A 15,976-nucleotide genomic window follows, 5' to 3' on the forward strand; every position below is an offset into this window, starting at 1 on the left:
TTTGTTGTTTACTCAGGCTTAAACAGTTTGAAAACTATGATTTCCTTAAATTAGTGGGGTCAAAAACTGTCAAATTCAACTGAACTTTTTGTTTTACAAGTTCTAAATTTCTAAAAATAACAATATTATAAATATGTTTTCTGAAATCTGGGATTAATTTCTTTGTTACTAACTAATTACTATAGAATCTTTTTTCTTCTGTAACTATACTTTAATCATGTCAAGAGTCTATCTTGGTCACATGCTGTCAAGTAATCCATTAATATCAAACAGAAAGTTAATTTTATTGGTTTTTCATACTTGTCTCTTAATTTTGTCAAATTAATTAACTGAACAGTTGATTTTGTGCTTTTACTCACAAAAACTCTTGCTAGTAATTTAAAACTAGTAGGGCTCACTCCTGCCAAAGTGTTATCATTAGTGTGAAACAGTTTTACACAAGGTAGAGGTAATTTTGATGAATAAAATGCAACAAGATAAATAATATCTATTTGTCTTAGTTTTACATGTGTATATCTTCTTTGAAACTCTGTTTACATATGCAACTGAATTTGTAGCTATTCAAAAAACGTTTTTGTCTATTAGAATAAACCAAATAAGACTGTACAAAGATATGAAACTTAACTCAGATGTTCAATACAAATTTCTCTTTAAAAGACATGTAAAATGAGTAAAATATATATAACAAAGGTGAAATACTGATGAACCTTAAGTCACAGAATCTACAATGTGTGCTTGAAATCTGGCTTTCAGAACAACAGTTACAGAATTAATTCACAATGTTATAGAATATACTTATGTCATACAGTGGATTTAATGTCATTATGAATCATAAACTTAGAAAGAGAACAAAATTAAGTTAAAAATCAGTAAATGGTTATTCTTTTTTGAAGAATTTGGTTTTTAGATATTATATAATAACTTCAATGAAAGAAGATACTAAAATACTACAACATATAAATATTAACTGAGTCATGTTTTTGGTCCCTAATCAATGAACACCTGGTGAAATTGAGCCTACTTATTAACAAAATCTCAAAACTCGTAAAGCTTCATGAACCACGTTTGTTACATTTACCCAATATAATTACTATTGAATTTATGATATACATTAATGCAGCTGATACTATAAACAATTAAAAGTACATATTGAAGTATATATACAAAAGTGTGTCAGAAACACCTACAACTTTTGTATTATTACAATTCCAGGCTGGAAAAAATTAATAAAAAAGACACATTTATGTGCAACTAACTCTCTTTATAATTTTCTTTTTTCATAAGAAATTCTATAAGATTGCTATAATAAAAAATAAAACAGCTTACTTCATCTTTTTCATTATCAAACAGCTGGCCAGTTCCTGCAAATAAACCACCTTTAGTTTCAAAGGCAGAAAATCCCAAATCATCTTCCTCTTCTTTACTCTTACCAAACAATTCTTCTTCATCTGAGATTGCAAAAATTAAGATGTCAAACGTAGATTCATAGAAACTCATCATCAGTTAAAGGTTAACAAAGTACAAGTCAATAGTCTACAATTATTAGATTGAATTGCAAAGTTAATCACTACAGCATCTAATAATAAATGAAAGAAATATAACAATTCAATATCATAGAGGCTTTTGCTACCAATCAAGTTAACCCTTTCACGATGAGTTGGGGTCGAAGGCCATGTCACTTTATTTGCTGACTTGCATTCAAAATTTTACTTTACTATTTTGTACATTTATATCAATAAGTTTGGAATCAAACTGTAGATTATAATTCAAACTTTAACACTTTGGTTCAAACACAACACATCACTAGTTCATAATAATCTTCCAGTAAAACCACATGACCCACTGGTGAGTTGTGCTCTTTTTTCCTTTTAAAGGGTCACTTATTGGCTGGGACACAACAGCTACATTTACACTCTTCCTAAAAAAAAAAGTAATTGTAAAATGACCAGTGGAATCCTGGAAATTATTGGAAAAATAGGCTTTGGAGCCAATGTCTCAATATTATAGAAGTTAATTTCTTAATTTAAAAGAAAATATTAAAATAAGACATTTAAATATAGATTTTAGTAAGTCACATGGTATGTTGAATGAAGCACTGTTTAAAATTAGATGTTTCTGATGTCAAAATACTTAGTTTATGGTTTTGTGCAAATTAAGAACTCAAATTACTAATACTGATAAATTAGAATATAAAATAACAACCTCATATCTTTTTATTTTGCTGAGATATTGCTCATGTACTGAATCAAACACTGTGGTGCCATTCAACTCTTTCCATTTTTTTAAATGGTCTCTTACATACTCTTACTAAATGATATGACATGTGAACAATCAATCAACAGCTTAGAATGTTCCCAGAATGGTTTTCTCAACCATTTGAATCTTTGAAAATGCTACCATGTTCTTTTGATTTAAGTTTTCAAAGAGGTAGGTTGTGTCTTAAATCTAAATACATCTTAGTCACTAAGTTTAATAAATTATAGTGGAATTCTGTGGTATCAGGGTAGTTATTTATGATTTTTTGGTTATTCATGTGTATATATAAAACCTAAAAACATATTTTGTCTCATATCCTCCACGTGCAAAATTTTAAAAACCTTAGCAACCTAGGTCCAGCAGCAACTGAGTCCAAATGTTGTAGTGAGATAATGGTTTGCTTTACTTGTTGTTCTATAACTGAAGAAAAATAAGTTTGACAATTTATTTCTAAATAGTAATAATCTATATACATCTATATATATACTGTGTAAGAATTGAAATGTGACTGTATATTACAAATTACTAGTCCACTAAAATACAGCCAAGAAATGAAAGATTAAAGGTTAGGTTTATATTACTGAACACATAACATCAGTGCATATGCATTACATCAATGGAAGTTAGATATTGAGACTTTTCATGTTATAATATGTAGTCATTATAGAAAAAAAAGATTATTTATATTTACTTCCTATTTTCGTTTTATGATAGTTGCAAGGTTGGTCGAATGACAGATCCCACAGAGTACAGAAAATAAAAAATGTATCTCAGAACGGTTGGTATGGGTATTAACACTTTTATTGAGAAGGAGAGAACAACGTTTCAACCTTCCTCGGTCATCTTCAGGTAAAGAAAAGATGGTCAAGGAAGGTTGAAACGTTGTTCTCTCCTTCTCAAAAAAAGTGTTAATATGCATACTAACTGTTCTGAGTTACATTTTTATTTCAAGTGGGTTTTCGTCATTAAGAAACTAACAAAATAAAAAGACTTACTGAAACCAAACATTCAAAATGTATTTAGGAGATTCAAGATTTTTGGAGCAAAGAATATTTTTTTAATCACAACATGAAATCAGTTTGCACTAAAACTAGTTACAAAGCAGACTATGTATCCAAAAAAATCCATAGTGAAAACATTCCATTAAAAAATCTGATTTTTTGTATATAATATACCTGTAATCTTTACTAAACGTCTAATAAATTTTGTGAAGATACACATGCTGTATCAAAAGTAATAGTGCAAATACTTAATGAATGCAAATGTGTAGATGAACTTGTGTATATTATACCGAGTTTATAGTGAAAGTTAATCATGAAACAAGTTATTTATAACATGATCTGGTGTCTCATCAAGTTCAACAAAAATTGGTGAGTATTTCAATTATAAATTCTTCAACATTCAAATTTTTACTTGTATTTCATTCATGGAAATTACTTTATTTCAAATGTGTAATTTTTGAATTAAAATATATTTCAAACATATACTTACCTCTAAAATATTAATTCTTTTCTTGTTTAGTCTGAACTCATGTTGTCAACAAAACATGAAAATTTCACAATGTTCTTTAATTGCATACCATATGCATTACTTACCCATAATGCTTCATTCTCTCATCACCTATACAACTTGCTGATCAAATGTCAGTGTATCTTATATAAGCTATACTTTCCCATCATAAGATAGATTTGTTGAAAGCTACAATTTTGTTGAGTTCACTTATAAAAAAAAAAAAAAAATGGGAGAGAATGTAATTCAAAGATTAGTACTTATAAAAAATTCATTTGAGTTCTAAAAAAATGTTAAATTCACACCAGGCAGAATTACTTTTGACCTAATGAAGGACAGAATACTCATACCCAAGAGAATGTGGAAACAAGTCAACCACAACTTCAAGCTGGCCAGGAGAATAAGCTATAAAGACTACATAAAGAATTGGAAGTGAAGGAGAGTTGTAAGATGGCCCAGAACTATTGTCCAAGAAGAATAATTGGTGTTAATGAGCCTTACAGAAAAAAAAAACACTGAACCACAAGTGTACAAGACAAAAGGTATTCTTTGTAGCAGGGTATCTTTTTGCCAGTGACTTTCTTTTTGATAGTGACAGAGTGATTGTTTTTTGTGATTAATAACAGTGTATTGAATTGGCAGTGGCATATTTAGATAGGGGCTAGAGGGGGCTTAGCCCCAGAGCCCATGGTCTTAATGGGGGCCCAGAGCTAATTTTATTCTATGTAAAATTACATGGGATGTAGAGCCCACAAAAATGATTAGCCCCTAGGCCCACACAACATTAAATACACCACTATGTATTGGTAGAGCCAACAAATACAGGTGACATCCAGAGATAATGGGAAAATTACATCATTCTCCTGCAGCAGAAACATTTCATGAGAGAAGTGGCATGTGCTAAGAAAGGATACTATACTAACCCCTCTTCTTCTATATCAAAATACACAATCCAGTTAACTTAATGCATGCCCAGAAAAGTCATGAAAGACTCAAGACAGTCTTCAAGACATAAAGACAGTGCACTGGAAACATTTAGTATATTGCTAATCCATATTTTAGCAAATAGTGTTGTACAACATTAATATATATTTCATATGTATAAACACAGAACTGAAAAATCTAGCACAACAATTTTGAACTTTCATATTCCAAAAGACATTAAGATTTATACTTGTAATTTCAAGCAATCATTAGTTCTTCAAAATTAGTATCTTATTAATTATTGAAATGTTCTGACCTATGGCAATTATAAACTAAAAACATTGATAAATGCTTTTCAATAAAGTTCTATTCTTACTTTTGCTGCTTCTATCCTTCTCCCCCTTTTTTTCAAGTTTGCTATTTGTAGCTTGTTTAGTGGCTGTTCCAACCCCTACAGCATCAATTTGAGATTTAATTGCAGATTTTTCAAGGATTCTTGTATCAGCTTTCATGATGTCTTCATCACTAATGGAAGAACTACTATTCGATATGTATTCTTCTTTATCTCTAAACAATTCAGAAGAATCACTTCTGGAACTCCCTGAAGATTCTGATGATATTGATAATCTTTTAGTGCTTTGTTCTTTTGTGATCCAGTCTTGTTCCTTTCTTTTCTCTTCTTCTTCTTCAAAATCCTAAAACATTCCAATATTAAGTCCTTTACATGCCAATCTTTAATTACTTTACATATTTCTGAAGATATGTGGTTGAACTGATATTTTAGAACACAGAAATGAGAATGCATGGAAAGAATTAATTCATATTAACCCTTTTACCAAGAGTATATTTTACTGCACACAACAAAGTTTTTGTGTTTTTCATTACAAAATTTTATTAAACTACTTTATGTTGCAGCAATTAGTAGAGCATAAAATCTTAGCTAATAATCCATATTTTAATAGTATATGCAACTTAAGTTCCTAATTTTACAATGAAAGTTTTTAAATGCTGAATTATCCTAAGTATGACACATGACATTTTCTCTAGACATATTGTCTTCTCTATGTTTTACACACCCCTTGAAAGAGTAAGAGATTTAATGCAAATTACTCACTACAGAATCATCATTGTTCAGACAATAATAAGTATAACTTTCAAATCTGTTTGGTTACAGAACTATGAATAGAAATTCAAACCCCTCCTACCAAACTCACCTGACATGTCCTCTCTTTCATGAATTGTTAATAGTTTTCTCTTATGTTTAATTATATATTATATATAACTGATAGAAAGTCAAGGTTTTCATCTATCAAATGATGTGTTGTATAACATTGTGTTCTGAATGGTTAAATGTCAATTTCATTTAGAGTACCAACACCATTTCCATATGAAAGTTAATGACTCACCATGACAAATTTGTAATGACACTTAGAGTTAGAAAGCCAGAAAAATTTTGAAAGCTAATGGAATTTGTCCACTTTTTGCATATTATTAGTCTATACTGTTTGGAGCATTATTTAATTAAATAAAAATTACTAACTGCAATACTATAAGTTGTATAAAAAAATTAGTGTTAACTCTCTTTGACAATCAAGAGCAAGAAAAATTATTTTATAAGTATTTTATTTCTTGTTTTTGTGTTATTATTAATGTATAATTATAAAAGTAACTCAAGTGTATAAATAAGGATATGTTTAGGTTAGTTAAAATTAAATAAAATGAAATAAATAATAATAGTAGTAAAACAAATATATTTCATGATGCACACAAGCAAGCTCTTTTTGTTAGTTGTAATAGCTTTGTGGGTAATGTAATTCTATAGTATAACCCGACTTTCAGATATCCCGAGTGATTTACAGCTTATAATGGCACAGATAATAGTTAGTCATTGTTCAAAGGGCAATAAAACACTAAAATTTAATTATAAATAGATGCATACTGTTATAAACTTAGAACTACTTAGAAAAAACAAACAGTTTCATATTATGATATGAAGTCATCTTAGAAAGAAAAACAGGTAATTTAGATTTATTTAAATTCTTCTTTGGTGGTTACAAGGTTAGTCAAATTGAACCATTCTGTTTTTAGCTAGGTAGAGAAAATAACAGTTAAATTATAAAGTTTTACTGCTAATAAAAAGTGTGAAATGAATTCAGGAGGGTTTAGGAATTATGCAAAAGAAATTTGATATTTTTGAAACAAGGAATAGCATTTTTAATTTCAACATAAAAATTACTTTTCATACAGAATATTTAAAACAAATACTCAAAACATTCATAGCCAAATATTTTACTTTTTATTAAAAATACTTAACTAAAATATTGTTTTATGTGAAAGGCTTACAATATTAACTGAAAGATTGCCATACGTTATGAAAATATACACTATATTGAAAGCTAGAAGTAGTAACTCTAACAAGAGTTTAAATGAATACAAAGAGGTCACATTGTTTGTCAAATTGACTGAACCTATATTGAGAGAGCTAAAGATTTATCCAAGTGCTAATTGATTTCCACATTAAGATTAAGAATACTTTTTTCACCTAAAAATCTAATTTTTTTCTGTAAAACATTATATTTCATGTTTTTTTTTTTAATTTTATACAAGTTTGGTAAATTTGACTGATGTTATAACCACTGAAAACAATCCAAGTTCCTCATTTTGTATTTTCAGAATGACTCCAAACTCTAACAGGAAACATTTGCTTATCCTAAATAGCTTCAAACTTATAACAGTATATTTCTATTTATAGTTAAATGTAACTGTTTTATTGGCATATGAACTATGTATAACTACTATTCTCACCATTATAAGTTGTAAATCACTTGTGGAATGTAAAGGTAAAACTATCAAAAAATTTTAATACATACACAAACATTATCCAAAATTTACAGAAAAACTACTTAAAGCCATGTTGAACACAAAATACAAAGAACTACATGACTTACAAAAACAAAAAATGAACCTAGATCATCAACTGGCATGCTGCATCAAATCAGAGATTTACGGACTTATACAACGAAACATGAATCACATCAAAACTAGGAATGACAGAGACAAAAAGATCTGCCACAACAAAAAACTAGAAAAACTAAGATGCAAACAACAGAAAAGACACTATGACAAACCGTTGACTAACCTCAAATTAACAGATCCGACCGACAATTAAACACAGACAAGATACATCTACTTAACAAAGAATTCAACTTCGCAATAGCACCTAGGTACATTTCAACCTCAGAAATCAAAACATGTTTAGAAAATCTAGCCAGGAGACTTGTGATACTTTCCACAGAAAACAAAAACAAGAAAACAACCAACAGAAAGAAGACAACTTAGATAATTTTATTGACATCCAACAGCCAAACTTCTCAGGTAAAATTAAAAATTTATATTTTCCAGAAACACCTAAAAACAACATCTTAAACGATTTTTTCAAAGAAGTTTCTCACAAAACCATCAACATAATTTCACAAAACAGAAAGTTAAAAAATAATCTTACAAAAAGATACATTAATTCCATTGAAAACCTAAAACAAGACAAAAACATTAAAATTCTAAAAGCAGATAAAGGAAACGCCATAGTCATAATGGACATGAAGGAATACATCCAAAAAATGAAGAACATCCTATCAGACACTAACAAATTTAAACCAATACACACAACTCTAACAAAGACACACGAAAAGCAACTAAATAAAATACTACTAAAAATGAAAAAAGCCAACACAATTTCACAAACACTTTATTCCTACCTATGCAAAACTGACTCATGCACACCACAAATATACGACATCCCCAAACCTCATAAACCAGATTGTCCATTACGACCAATAATGTCCACATATGAATCGTTTAATTACAATCTTGGTAAATACATAGCATGGGCATTCTCCAAATATGTAACATCAGCCAGCTCATTCATCAAAAGAGTCTTTTTAATTTTAAGTCTAATCTTAACCAACTTAATCATAAAGCCTTAATGGCCAGTTTCAATGTTATATCCCTCTTTACAGAAGTTCCAACCACTGAAGCCTGCAAGATAGCCTTAGAACTCTATATCTGAGACCCTAACCCATCTATAGACATTCCCAGCAACAAATTAGCAACCCTCATGGTATTCACCACGATGAAGACAAATTTCATGTTCAACAACCACAATTATATACAAACAAATGGCCTAAGCATGGGCAACCCAGTATCACCAGTTCTAGCCAATATTTTTATGACACAAGTTAAAACACAAGCAATTAATGCAGCATTACATCCACCACTTTACTGGTACAGATATGTTAATGACACGATTGATGGATTCACATCTACAGAACACACACTTAATTTTTTCAATCACATTAACTCTATACATTCCAACATTAACTTCACATCTGAACAGGAAGAGGATAACTGCCACGACTTCTGTATTGGAGAAACAAGTAGAAAAATGGAAACCAGATTCAAAGAACATAAAAAAATCACTTTCACACGTTTTCAAACACTGCAAGTTAAATAAACACAACATAACCATAGAAAACACTCAAATACTAAATAAAGAAACAAACATAAACAAATGCAAAATTAAAGAAGCCTTACTTATACAACAACTCAAGCCCAAAATAAACCAATACAAAGGAATACCTTTACACCTATATTAAAAATGATATAATAAATAATAATAATAAATAAATAATACAAAATTATATATTCAAACATCTAAGCATGCCCTCTACATTCCGACACTAAGTTACACAACCCCTTTCAAACATGTGGTCAGCTTTCAATCAGTTACCTCTTTCTTTCTTTGTAAACCTGATGATGACCAAAAAAGGTCAAAACGTTGTTTGCTCCTCTAAATAAAAAATTTTCTCAACCCAAATGAGCTGTTTTACATATATAGAATTAAGCAATCTAAAATCTAATTGCACAATAAGAAACTTTTTTTTACTTATTTTACATACATGCAAGTTTTCTGTTATTACAATAAAAAATACTGTATACTATTGTACAACTTTATTCAACAGAACTGAGGCTTAAATACAGTTAAAGGACAACAGAATTTTGTGATTACTGATCTGAAACATTGTCAACCACTAGGACTTGGCTTATCCTTCTCTTAACCTTATTGTAACAGGTAAGTTCATTTTGTACTTGTTTGTAACATCACACACAGTTGAACAATAGTTACAGAAACTCTTAGCTTCTTCATGTTTCTCCATAAAAACTTGTAAGATTTCATTAATGATTACAAATATTTTTGCACCAAGAAAGCAATTTTTATTAGGTATTTCCAGTAAAATTAATTATTCATTAATTGTTGTTATTTGCACTCAGACTTTGAACAGTTTGAATGCAAGGTGATTTTCAAGTTAAGTATAAAAATAATTTTTCTATCTTACAGTTTTCAAATTTCATTAACATATGTCAAAAGTTTTTAAGGTAAATGTTAATATGTTGTTTCTTGCTTTCTCTACCATATTACTAACTGTAGCTATTATCTATAAAAAAAGGAAAAAGTGTAGAAATGGCTAGTATCAATTCTTCAAAAAGAATGAAAACAAGATAGTTATACAAATGCCATCCCTTCTATGTAATTTGAATTATTTTTGTGGGATTTATATTAGCCATCTCTACAATTACTTCCTTTTCAAAAAGATTTTCTTTATATCTTTGCTTGTTGGTTTTTAACTCAGTGTTTAAATAGACATGAGAAGTTTTAAATTCAATGAGGTTCCAACTGTAATATACATTATTTACTATTGGCAGGTAATTACTGTTTCACCCAGTACTACATAAAACTGGATACTCTATTTGAAAAATATGCTAACTCTCTGATACTGGTTGACACTATTTTGTTGGCTTTTGAGCCATCATATCATACATAAGCGATAGAATGAAGACACAAAATTCAAACTTTTTTTTTGCAATGATAGTTATAGAACTTCCCAAAACGTGTGATTCATTCATTCTACAGATATTGTTATAAGAGGAAATACTATTTAATATTGTCAACTTCTGATTACCTATTAAGGAAATATTTAAAATACCATTTGATGAACAATCCAGACCATCCCTATATAGGCATTGCTACTACCTAGCTAATGAAGTCATTAAATTTAATACATGAAAAATGTTGGTACCTTTTGATTTTTTGTCAAATAATCTTTACATTTTCAAATGTAGTTTATCTTTAATGATTCACTTTCTTTTCCTGTGCTTTAATAGTATTATTCCTTATAACAATACACATCAATGGGAGTTATGGTGCTGTTGGCAGAGATACTTTAGCCTTCAATAAAATGTTTTTATGCTAGTTTACTACATTGGCCCTCATGACTAAGGAGGAGTTAAGTTGTATTAAAATAATTATTATGCCTTTCAAGTGTGCATCTTAAAACATAGATAACAAACAATTAACTAAAATATAAAACTAAAACCTAAATACAATTTAATTTTCATCTAACAAACACACTTATAAGTTAAAAACAATACAAAGTGCTAGAGAGGACAAAATTATGAATCATGCAAAAACAAAAGCTTGACTAGTTCTGTTTGAAGTTCTTAGCACCAATTTTAAAATAACTATTGAGAGATAATCTTCCAAAGCATGCTCCTTCTATTGATTATAAACATCTAGCTCAAGTATAATTGGCTGAGGAATCAAAACTTTGCATATAGAAAGAGGGAGTGGCTTCTGTCAATAAATTATTCTTTCTCCATATGTGGCCTAAGAAGCTTGAAAGAAATGTGCCTCAACAAAGTAATTCATCTAGTTTCTGTCTATACATAATACATAAAGGAGCATTGAAGTTACACAGAGTGAAATTTAAGAATTTTTATAGGTTTTATTTAAATAATATAAAACATTGCATAATAATATACATCATAATGTTAATTTCATTGACATAAATTAGCAGTAAAGATGTTTAATTTAATTTTGAATGTAATGCCAGTACCATATGCAGAAAGGAATTTAAAATGATATTCTTATAGTTATGTGGTTAATGATTTACACTCAAAATTTAAACAATTTTACTATCAATACATGTCAATAAAATTAGCATTGTAATGTCTAATTTGAATTATTATGATATCTAAGTTTTTGTAATTAATGAAATATGATGAAATGGATGTTACCTTTTCTCTGATAAAGGAACCAAGGGTCATAGGGTTAAAAGCTTGTGTCATGAGGATAAATACATAAAAAGGGTGACCCATACCCATACAGTTAAATTACAAGTTTATTCAATAAATCTTTTGATTGGTTGACTTACTTTGTATGCTTTATGATAATGCTTCAGTTTTTAAACTGTTACTAAATTATGGTACAATGTTTATTTTTACAGTATAAGTTATTTATTATAAAATTTATATAAATTGTTAAGTTTATGTATAGTGGCATTCACTCAGTCATTACATATTACTAAATAAGCTCATCTCCCTTCTTAGTTTATAACCCACACAATTACTTGTTTCAAATCATCAATTTAAGCAAAAAACTTTAGTAAAACAATCAAACATGCTTGTTTCTATATTTTTCAAATGTGTGTTTCTCTTAATGCATATATAACATTAGTTTACAAGATTTTAGCTTCTGTACTGACCATCACAAAAACTAATCAAATTAACAAAAAAATGACTTACACTTTCAGATCCTTTGGATACTTCACTTTCATACTCTTCAACACTGCTTTTTTCTTCCTCTATAGAAAAAGAAAATTATGAGGAACTTAGGTGAAAATTCTGTGATGAATCAGGAAAAGAAATTTCATGCATTTTTACTGTCTATTTGCTGATAACAATGAATAAATGTGCTCCTCAAATTACAGTAAATTATCCTTATCTGAATAACGTAAAAAAACTTGGCTTTTATTTTGTTAATTAAGATTATAGAAATGCTGCTTGGAATGAACCAAAGTGTGGTAAAGTTTGTTGAAACCTTGACTGCATAAAGAATTAAAGCTACTTCACCACAGTAGTTTTGTATAAAAGTATTATGAAATAAGTTACATAAAAACTCCATGCAAAAAATGATTAACAAGACATACAACATAAAATGTGAGAGATATATAAAATAATTTTATAAAAGTTCAAGTAACTAGTTTCTGAATTATGTAATTTTATTTTGACATTATTTTAATTCTATCACTTTTAAAATAGAAGGTAAAAAACTTGAAAATTTTAAGACTGTATATCTGTCTAATTTGTGTGTTTTTCATAGCAAAGCCACAGTGGGCAATCTGCTGTGTTCACCAAGGAAGAAATGAGCCCTTGATTTTTGCAATCCAAATCTGCAGACTTACTGTTGTCCCACCAGGGGACCATCTGACTGGATGATTTGACTAAATCATATGGTATTTCACTGGTAGAAATAAATTAAAGTATAGCTAATTTAATTATTTACCCTCAAAGCTCTAATTTAAAAATTTACACAATTTCTATTTTCCAGAAAGAAAGATTACTCCTAATGTCCAAAGTGTGTAAAAAATGAATATTTGTTTAAAACAAGAACAAATACCAAAGGAAGGTTATTGAATTGGAAAATAATTTCAATGCATTAAAAGTAAATTATGAATAGCATGTTAAAAACTGTCAGTTTTAATTTTATATCCCAGTCTGTAAATATGGTTATGTCTTTGAATAGAAAACAATTCTATGACTTAATGCATTAAGTATTTAATGTCTACATGAATCTTAGATATAGAATATGTATAAAGCTTTCCATAATAGTAGCTTGAGTAAACTAGATAAAAACTATGACATACATTAGTAAATATGAAACTTTGGTAAAAGGTAAAAATATTACAGACTGCATTATGCAATAAAGATCACATAATAATTCCAGACGAATACTTGGTATGTAGCTTGCCTTACATTGTATGTAGAACTTTCAATGATACCTTCCTAAAGCAATATTTTTTTATTTTTGTCTGGATATGTCCAATACTTCTTTAAATCTTAAACTGTGACTAGCCAATAGGTGTGTTACCTTAGCAATAATCACCAAATAAAACAAGCATAGGCTTGCTATTTAGAGTGCTTATGATTAATCTTCCTGTCTCTGAGATAGAAAATTATTATTATCATTGCTATAAACTCCATGTTCTCCAATTATGACTGATTTAAAATGTAGAGAGAAGAAAGTCTTGTGTTGAAGTACTTTGTATCATTTAAATTTTACATGGTTACAAAGCTTCTATTATCAATACACAATCATCTCCATCTTCAAGACAATAAGAACTTGCAATAAATTTTGAAGTTAACTTGATCTATTATTAAATGTGAGATTGAGACCTAAAGTTCTAGAATCTTTACTAAGCAATAAATTATTCAAAAGGTTATACACAAAGAATAATGGCATGAAATACCAACAAACTGCAGTTAATGCTACAGTGAGCAAATATTCAGCAAATGACCTTTCATTATATTTAGTGCAAGGAAGTGCATTTCTTTATCAAAATTTGGATCAAATATTTAATACAGATGATAACCCACTAAATAACATGAATGAAGAAAACAGTCTTAGCATAGTGGGGGATAAGTTACTCAAGCCATTAAAGCAGTGTTCTGTCACTAGTTGATAAGCTAATAAATGTTTGGGTGTATTTACAAACATACTGATTGTAAGTCAACAGGTAATTATCTGTTTATACAAGTCAGCTCATCTCAAATATTGTGTACAGTTTTTGTCTCCTTGTTTAAGAGAGGAGAGTTACTAGCATAATTCTCAAGATGAGAGAGTTAACATATATGGATAGGTTGAGATAATTTTCTTTGAGAAATAAAAGGAAAGAGATGATTGGGTCTCAATTAACTTTATAATATTATCCAAGAGATCAATATGATAAAGGCCACCAATTTCTTTGCATTATTATTTTAAGATAACAGGATAAATGGTAATATATTTAAAATTTGGAAAAAAAAAACAGATTAAGCTCTGGTAAAGTCAGTTTTAGTTTTATATGGTGTTTATAGGGTGTTTGGGTGATGGAATAAGTTGCTATCAGCAGAAGTGTAAGCTGTCACTTCTTAAGACTTTAAAATAAAAATCAACAACTTTCTGAAAAAAAAAACCCAACAACAACAAAGAGTAGGTTTTAAGCTTTTTCCTATTTTTCTCAAGAGTGGATATGCAAGGATATCTTGAATCTTGAAAGAATAAGTAGTTTCTTGTTGTTTATATGCTATGGTAGTAGGAAGGAAGACTGCTACATTTCAACTACTTATCTCTGGAATATTCAAACTAATGGCTACATAAATTTAATAAGAAATCAGTATGTTAAAAATTAAAAATGTAATTCCTTTAAAATCTAGGATTGCTGGTGACTAATCTATTTAGTAAAGGATTGATTAAAACAGACTCAATAGACTGGTTAGAATGGCTGTTTAGAAACCTGATATATTGGTTTGGTTTGTTTTGAATTTCGCACAAAGTTACATGAGGGCTATCTGCACTAACCATCCCTAATTTAGCAGTGTAAGACTAGAGGGAAGGCAGCTAGTCATCACCACCCACTGCCAGCTCTTGGGCTACTCTTTTACCAATGAAGAGTGAGATTGACTATCTCACTATAAAGCCCCCACAGCTGTAATGGCAGGCATGTTTGGTATGATGGGGATTCAAACTCGCAACCCTCAGATTATGAGTTGAGTGCCTTAACAACCTGCCCACGCCGGGCTAAACTGATAAATCACAGTAAAATTATTTCCAACAATTAAGTAAAATAAGTAAAAATTTGTCCTTTTGACAAAAAGAAAAGAAAATCACACACTTTGGAAAATATCAGAAATAAGCAGATTTATGTGAGTTGGATATTTTATAGTTGAGGCTATAAAAAGATTAAACTTTATAATCAACAACACTGTGTGTTTGTACACATAAATATACATAAACATGATGGTAAATGACTTGCTGAAAGGATGAGATAAGGTGAACCCTATCTCCAGCTGACCAAATTAATTGAAAATGTAATTTTGTTTCATGACGGTTAGTGCCAATTCTGACCTACAAGTTCAAAATATGAATGTTTAAGTACACCTAACTAAAGAAAAAATAAAAATTTAGATAATTAGCACTTGACTTACTAAAGTCCAGTCTCTGATACAATTGCTAAAGTGTATATCATGCTGAACTATATATCAAGTTTTACTGAATTCTATTTGTGACACCCTTATACTCCCACAGCTCTCTACACAAGGTTTTGTGTAGACATGCACCCACAGCTGACTGTACCAGTCAGTTATTACAACCAGTATTAGACAGCAGTGAGATAAGGAACATTACAATAGTAAT

The 15,976-nt window shown here is 29.3% G+C and overlaps 1 protein-coding gene across 4 annotated transcripts in view; it reads right to left on the reverse strand.

Moving 5' to 3' along the window:
* The window catches only part of LOC143225172 (WASH complex subunit 2-like), a 172,679-nt gene that overhangs the window by 103,027 nt on the left and 53,676 nt on the right, over positions 1-15,976 (reverse strand). For all 4 annotated transcript variants that reach the window (XM_076454128.1, XM_076454129.1, XM_076454130.1 and 1 more), the window contains exons 8-10: positions 12,328-12,386; positions 5,066-5,384; positions 1,327-1,448 (exon numbers count right to left, since the gene is read on the reverse strand). In XM_076454128.1, coding sequence (XP_076310243.1) covers positions 1,327-1,448; positions 5,066-5,384; positions 12,328-12,386 — 500 coding nt within the window. The remainder of the gene's footprint in view (positions 1-1,326; positions 1,449-5,065; positions 5,385-12,327; positions 12,387-15,976) is intronic.

This window comes from Tachypleus tridentatus, chromosome 9, assembly GCF_004210375.1.
Source record: "Tachypleus tridentatus isolate NWPU-2018 chromosome 9, ASM421037v1, whole genome shotgun sequence".
Classification (NCBI taxonomy): Eukaryota; Metazoa; Arthropoda; class Merostomata; order Xiphosura; family Limulidae; genus Tachypleus; species Tachypleus tridentatus.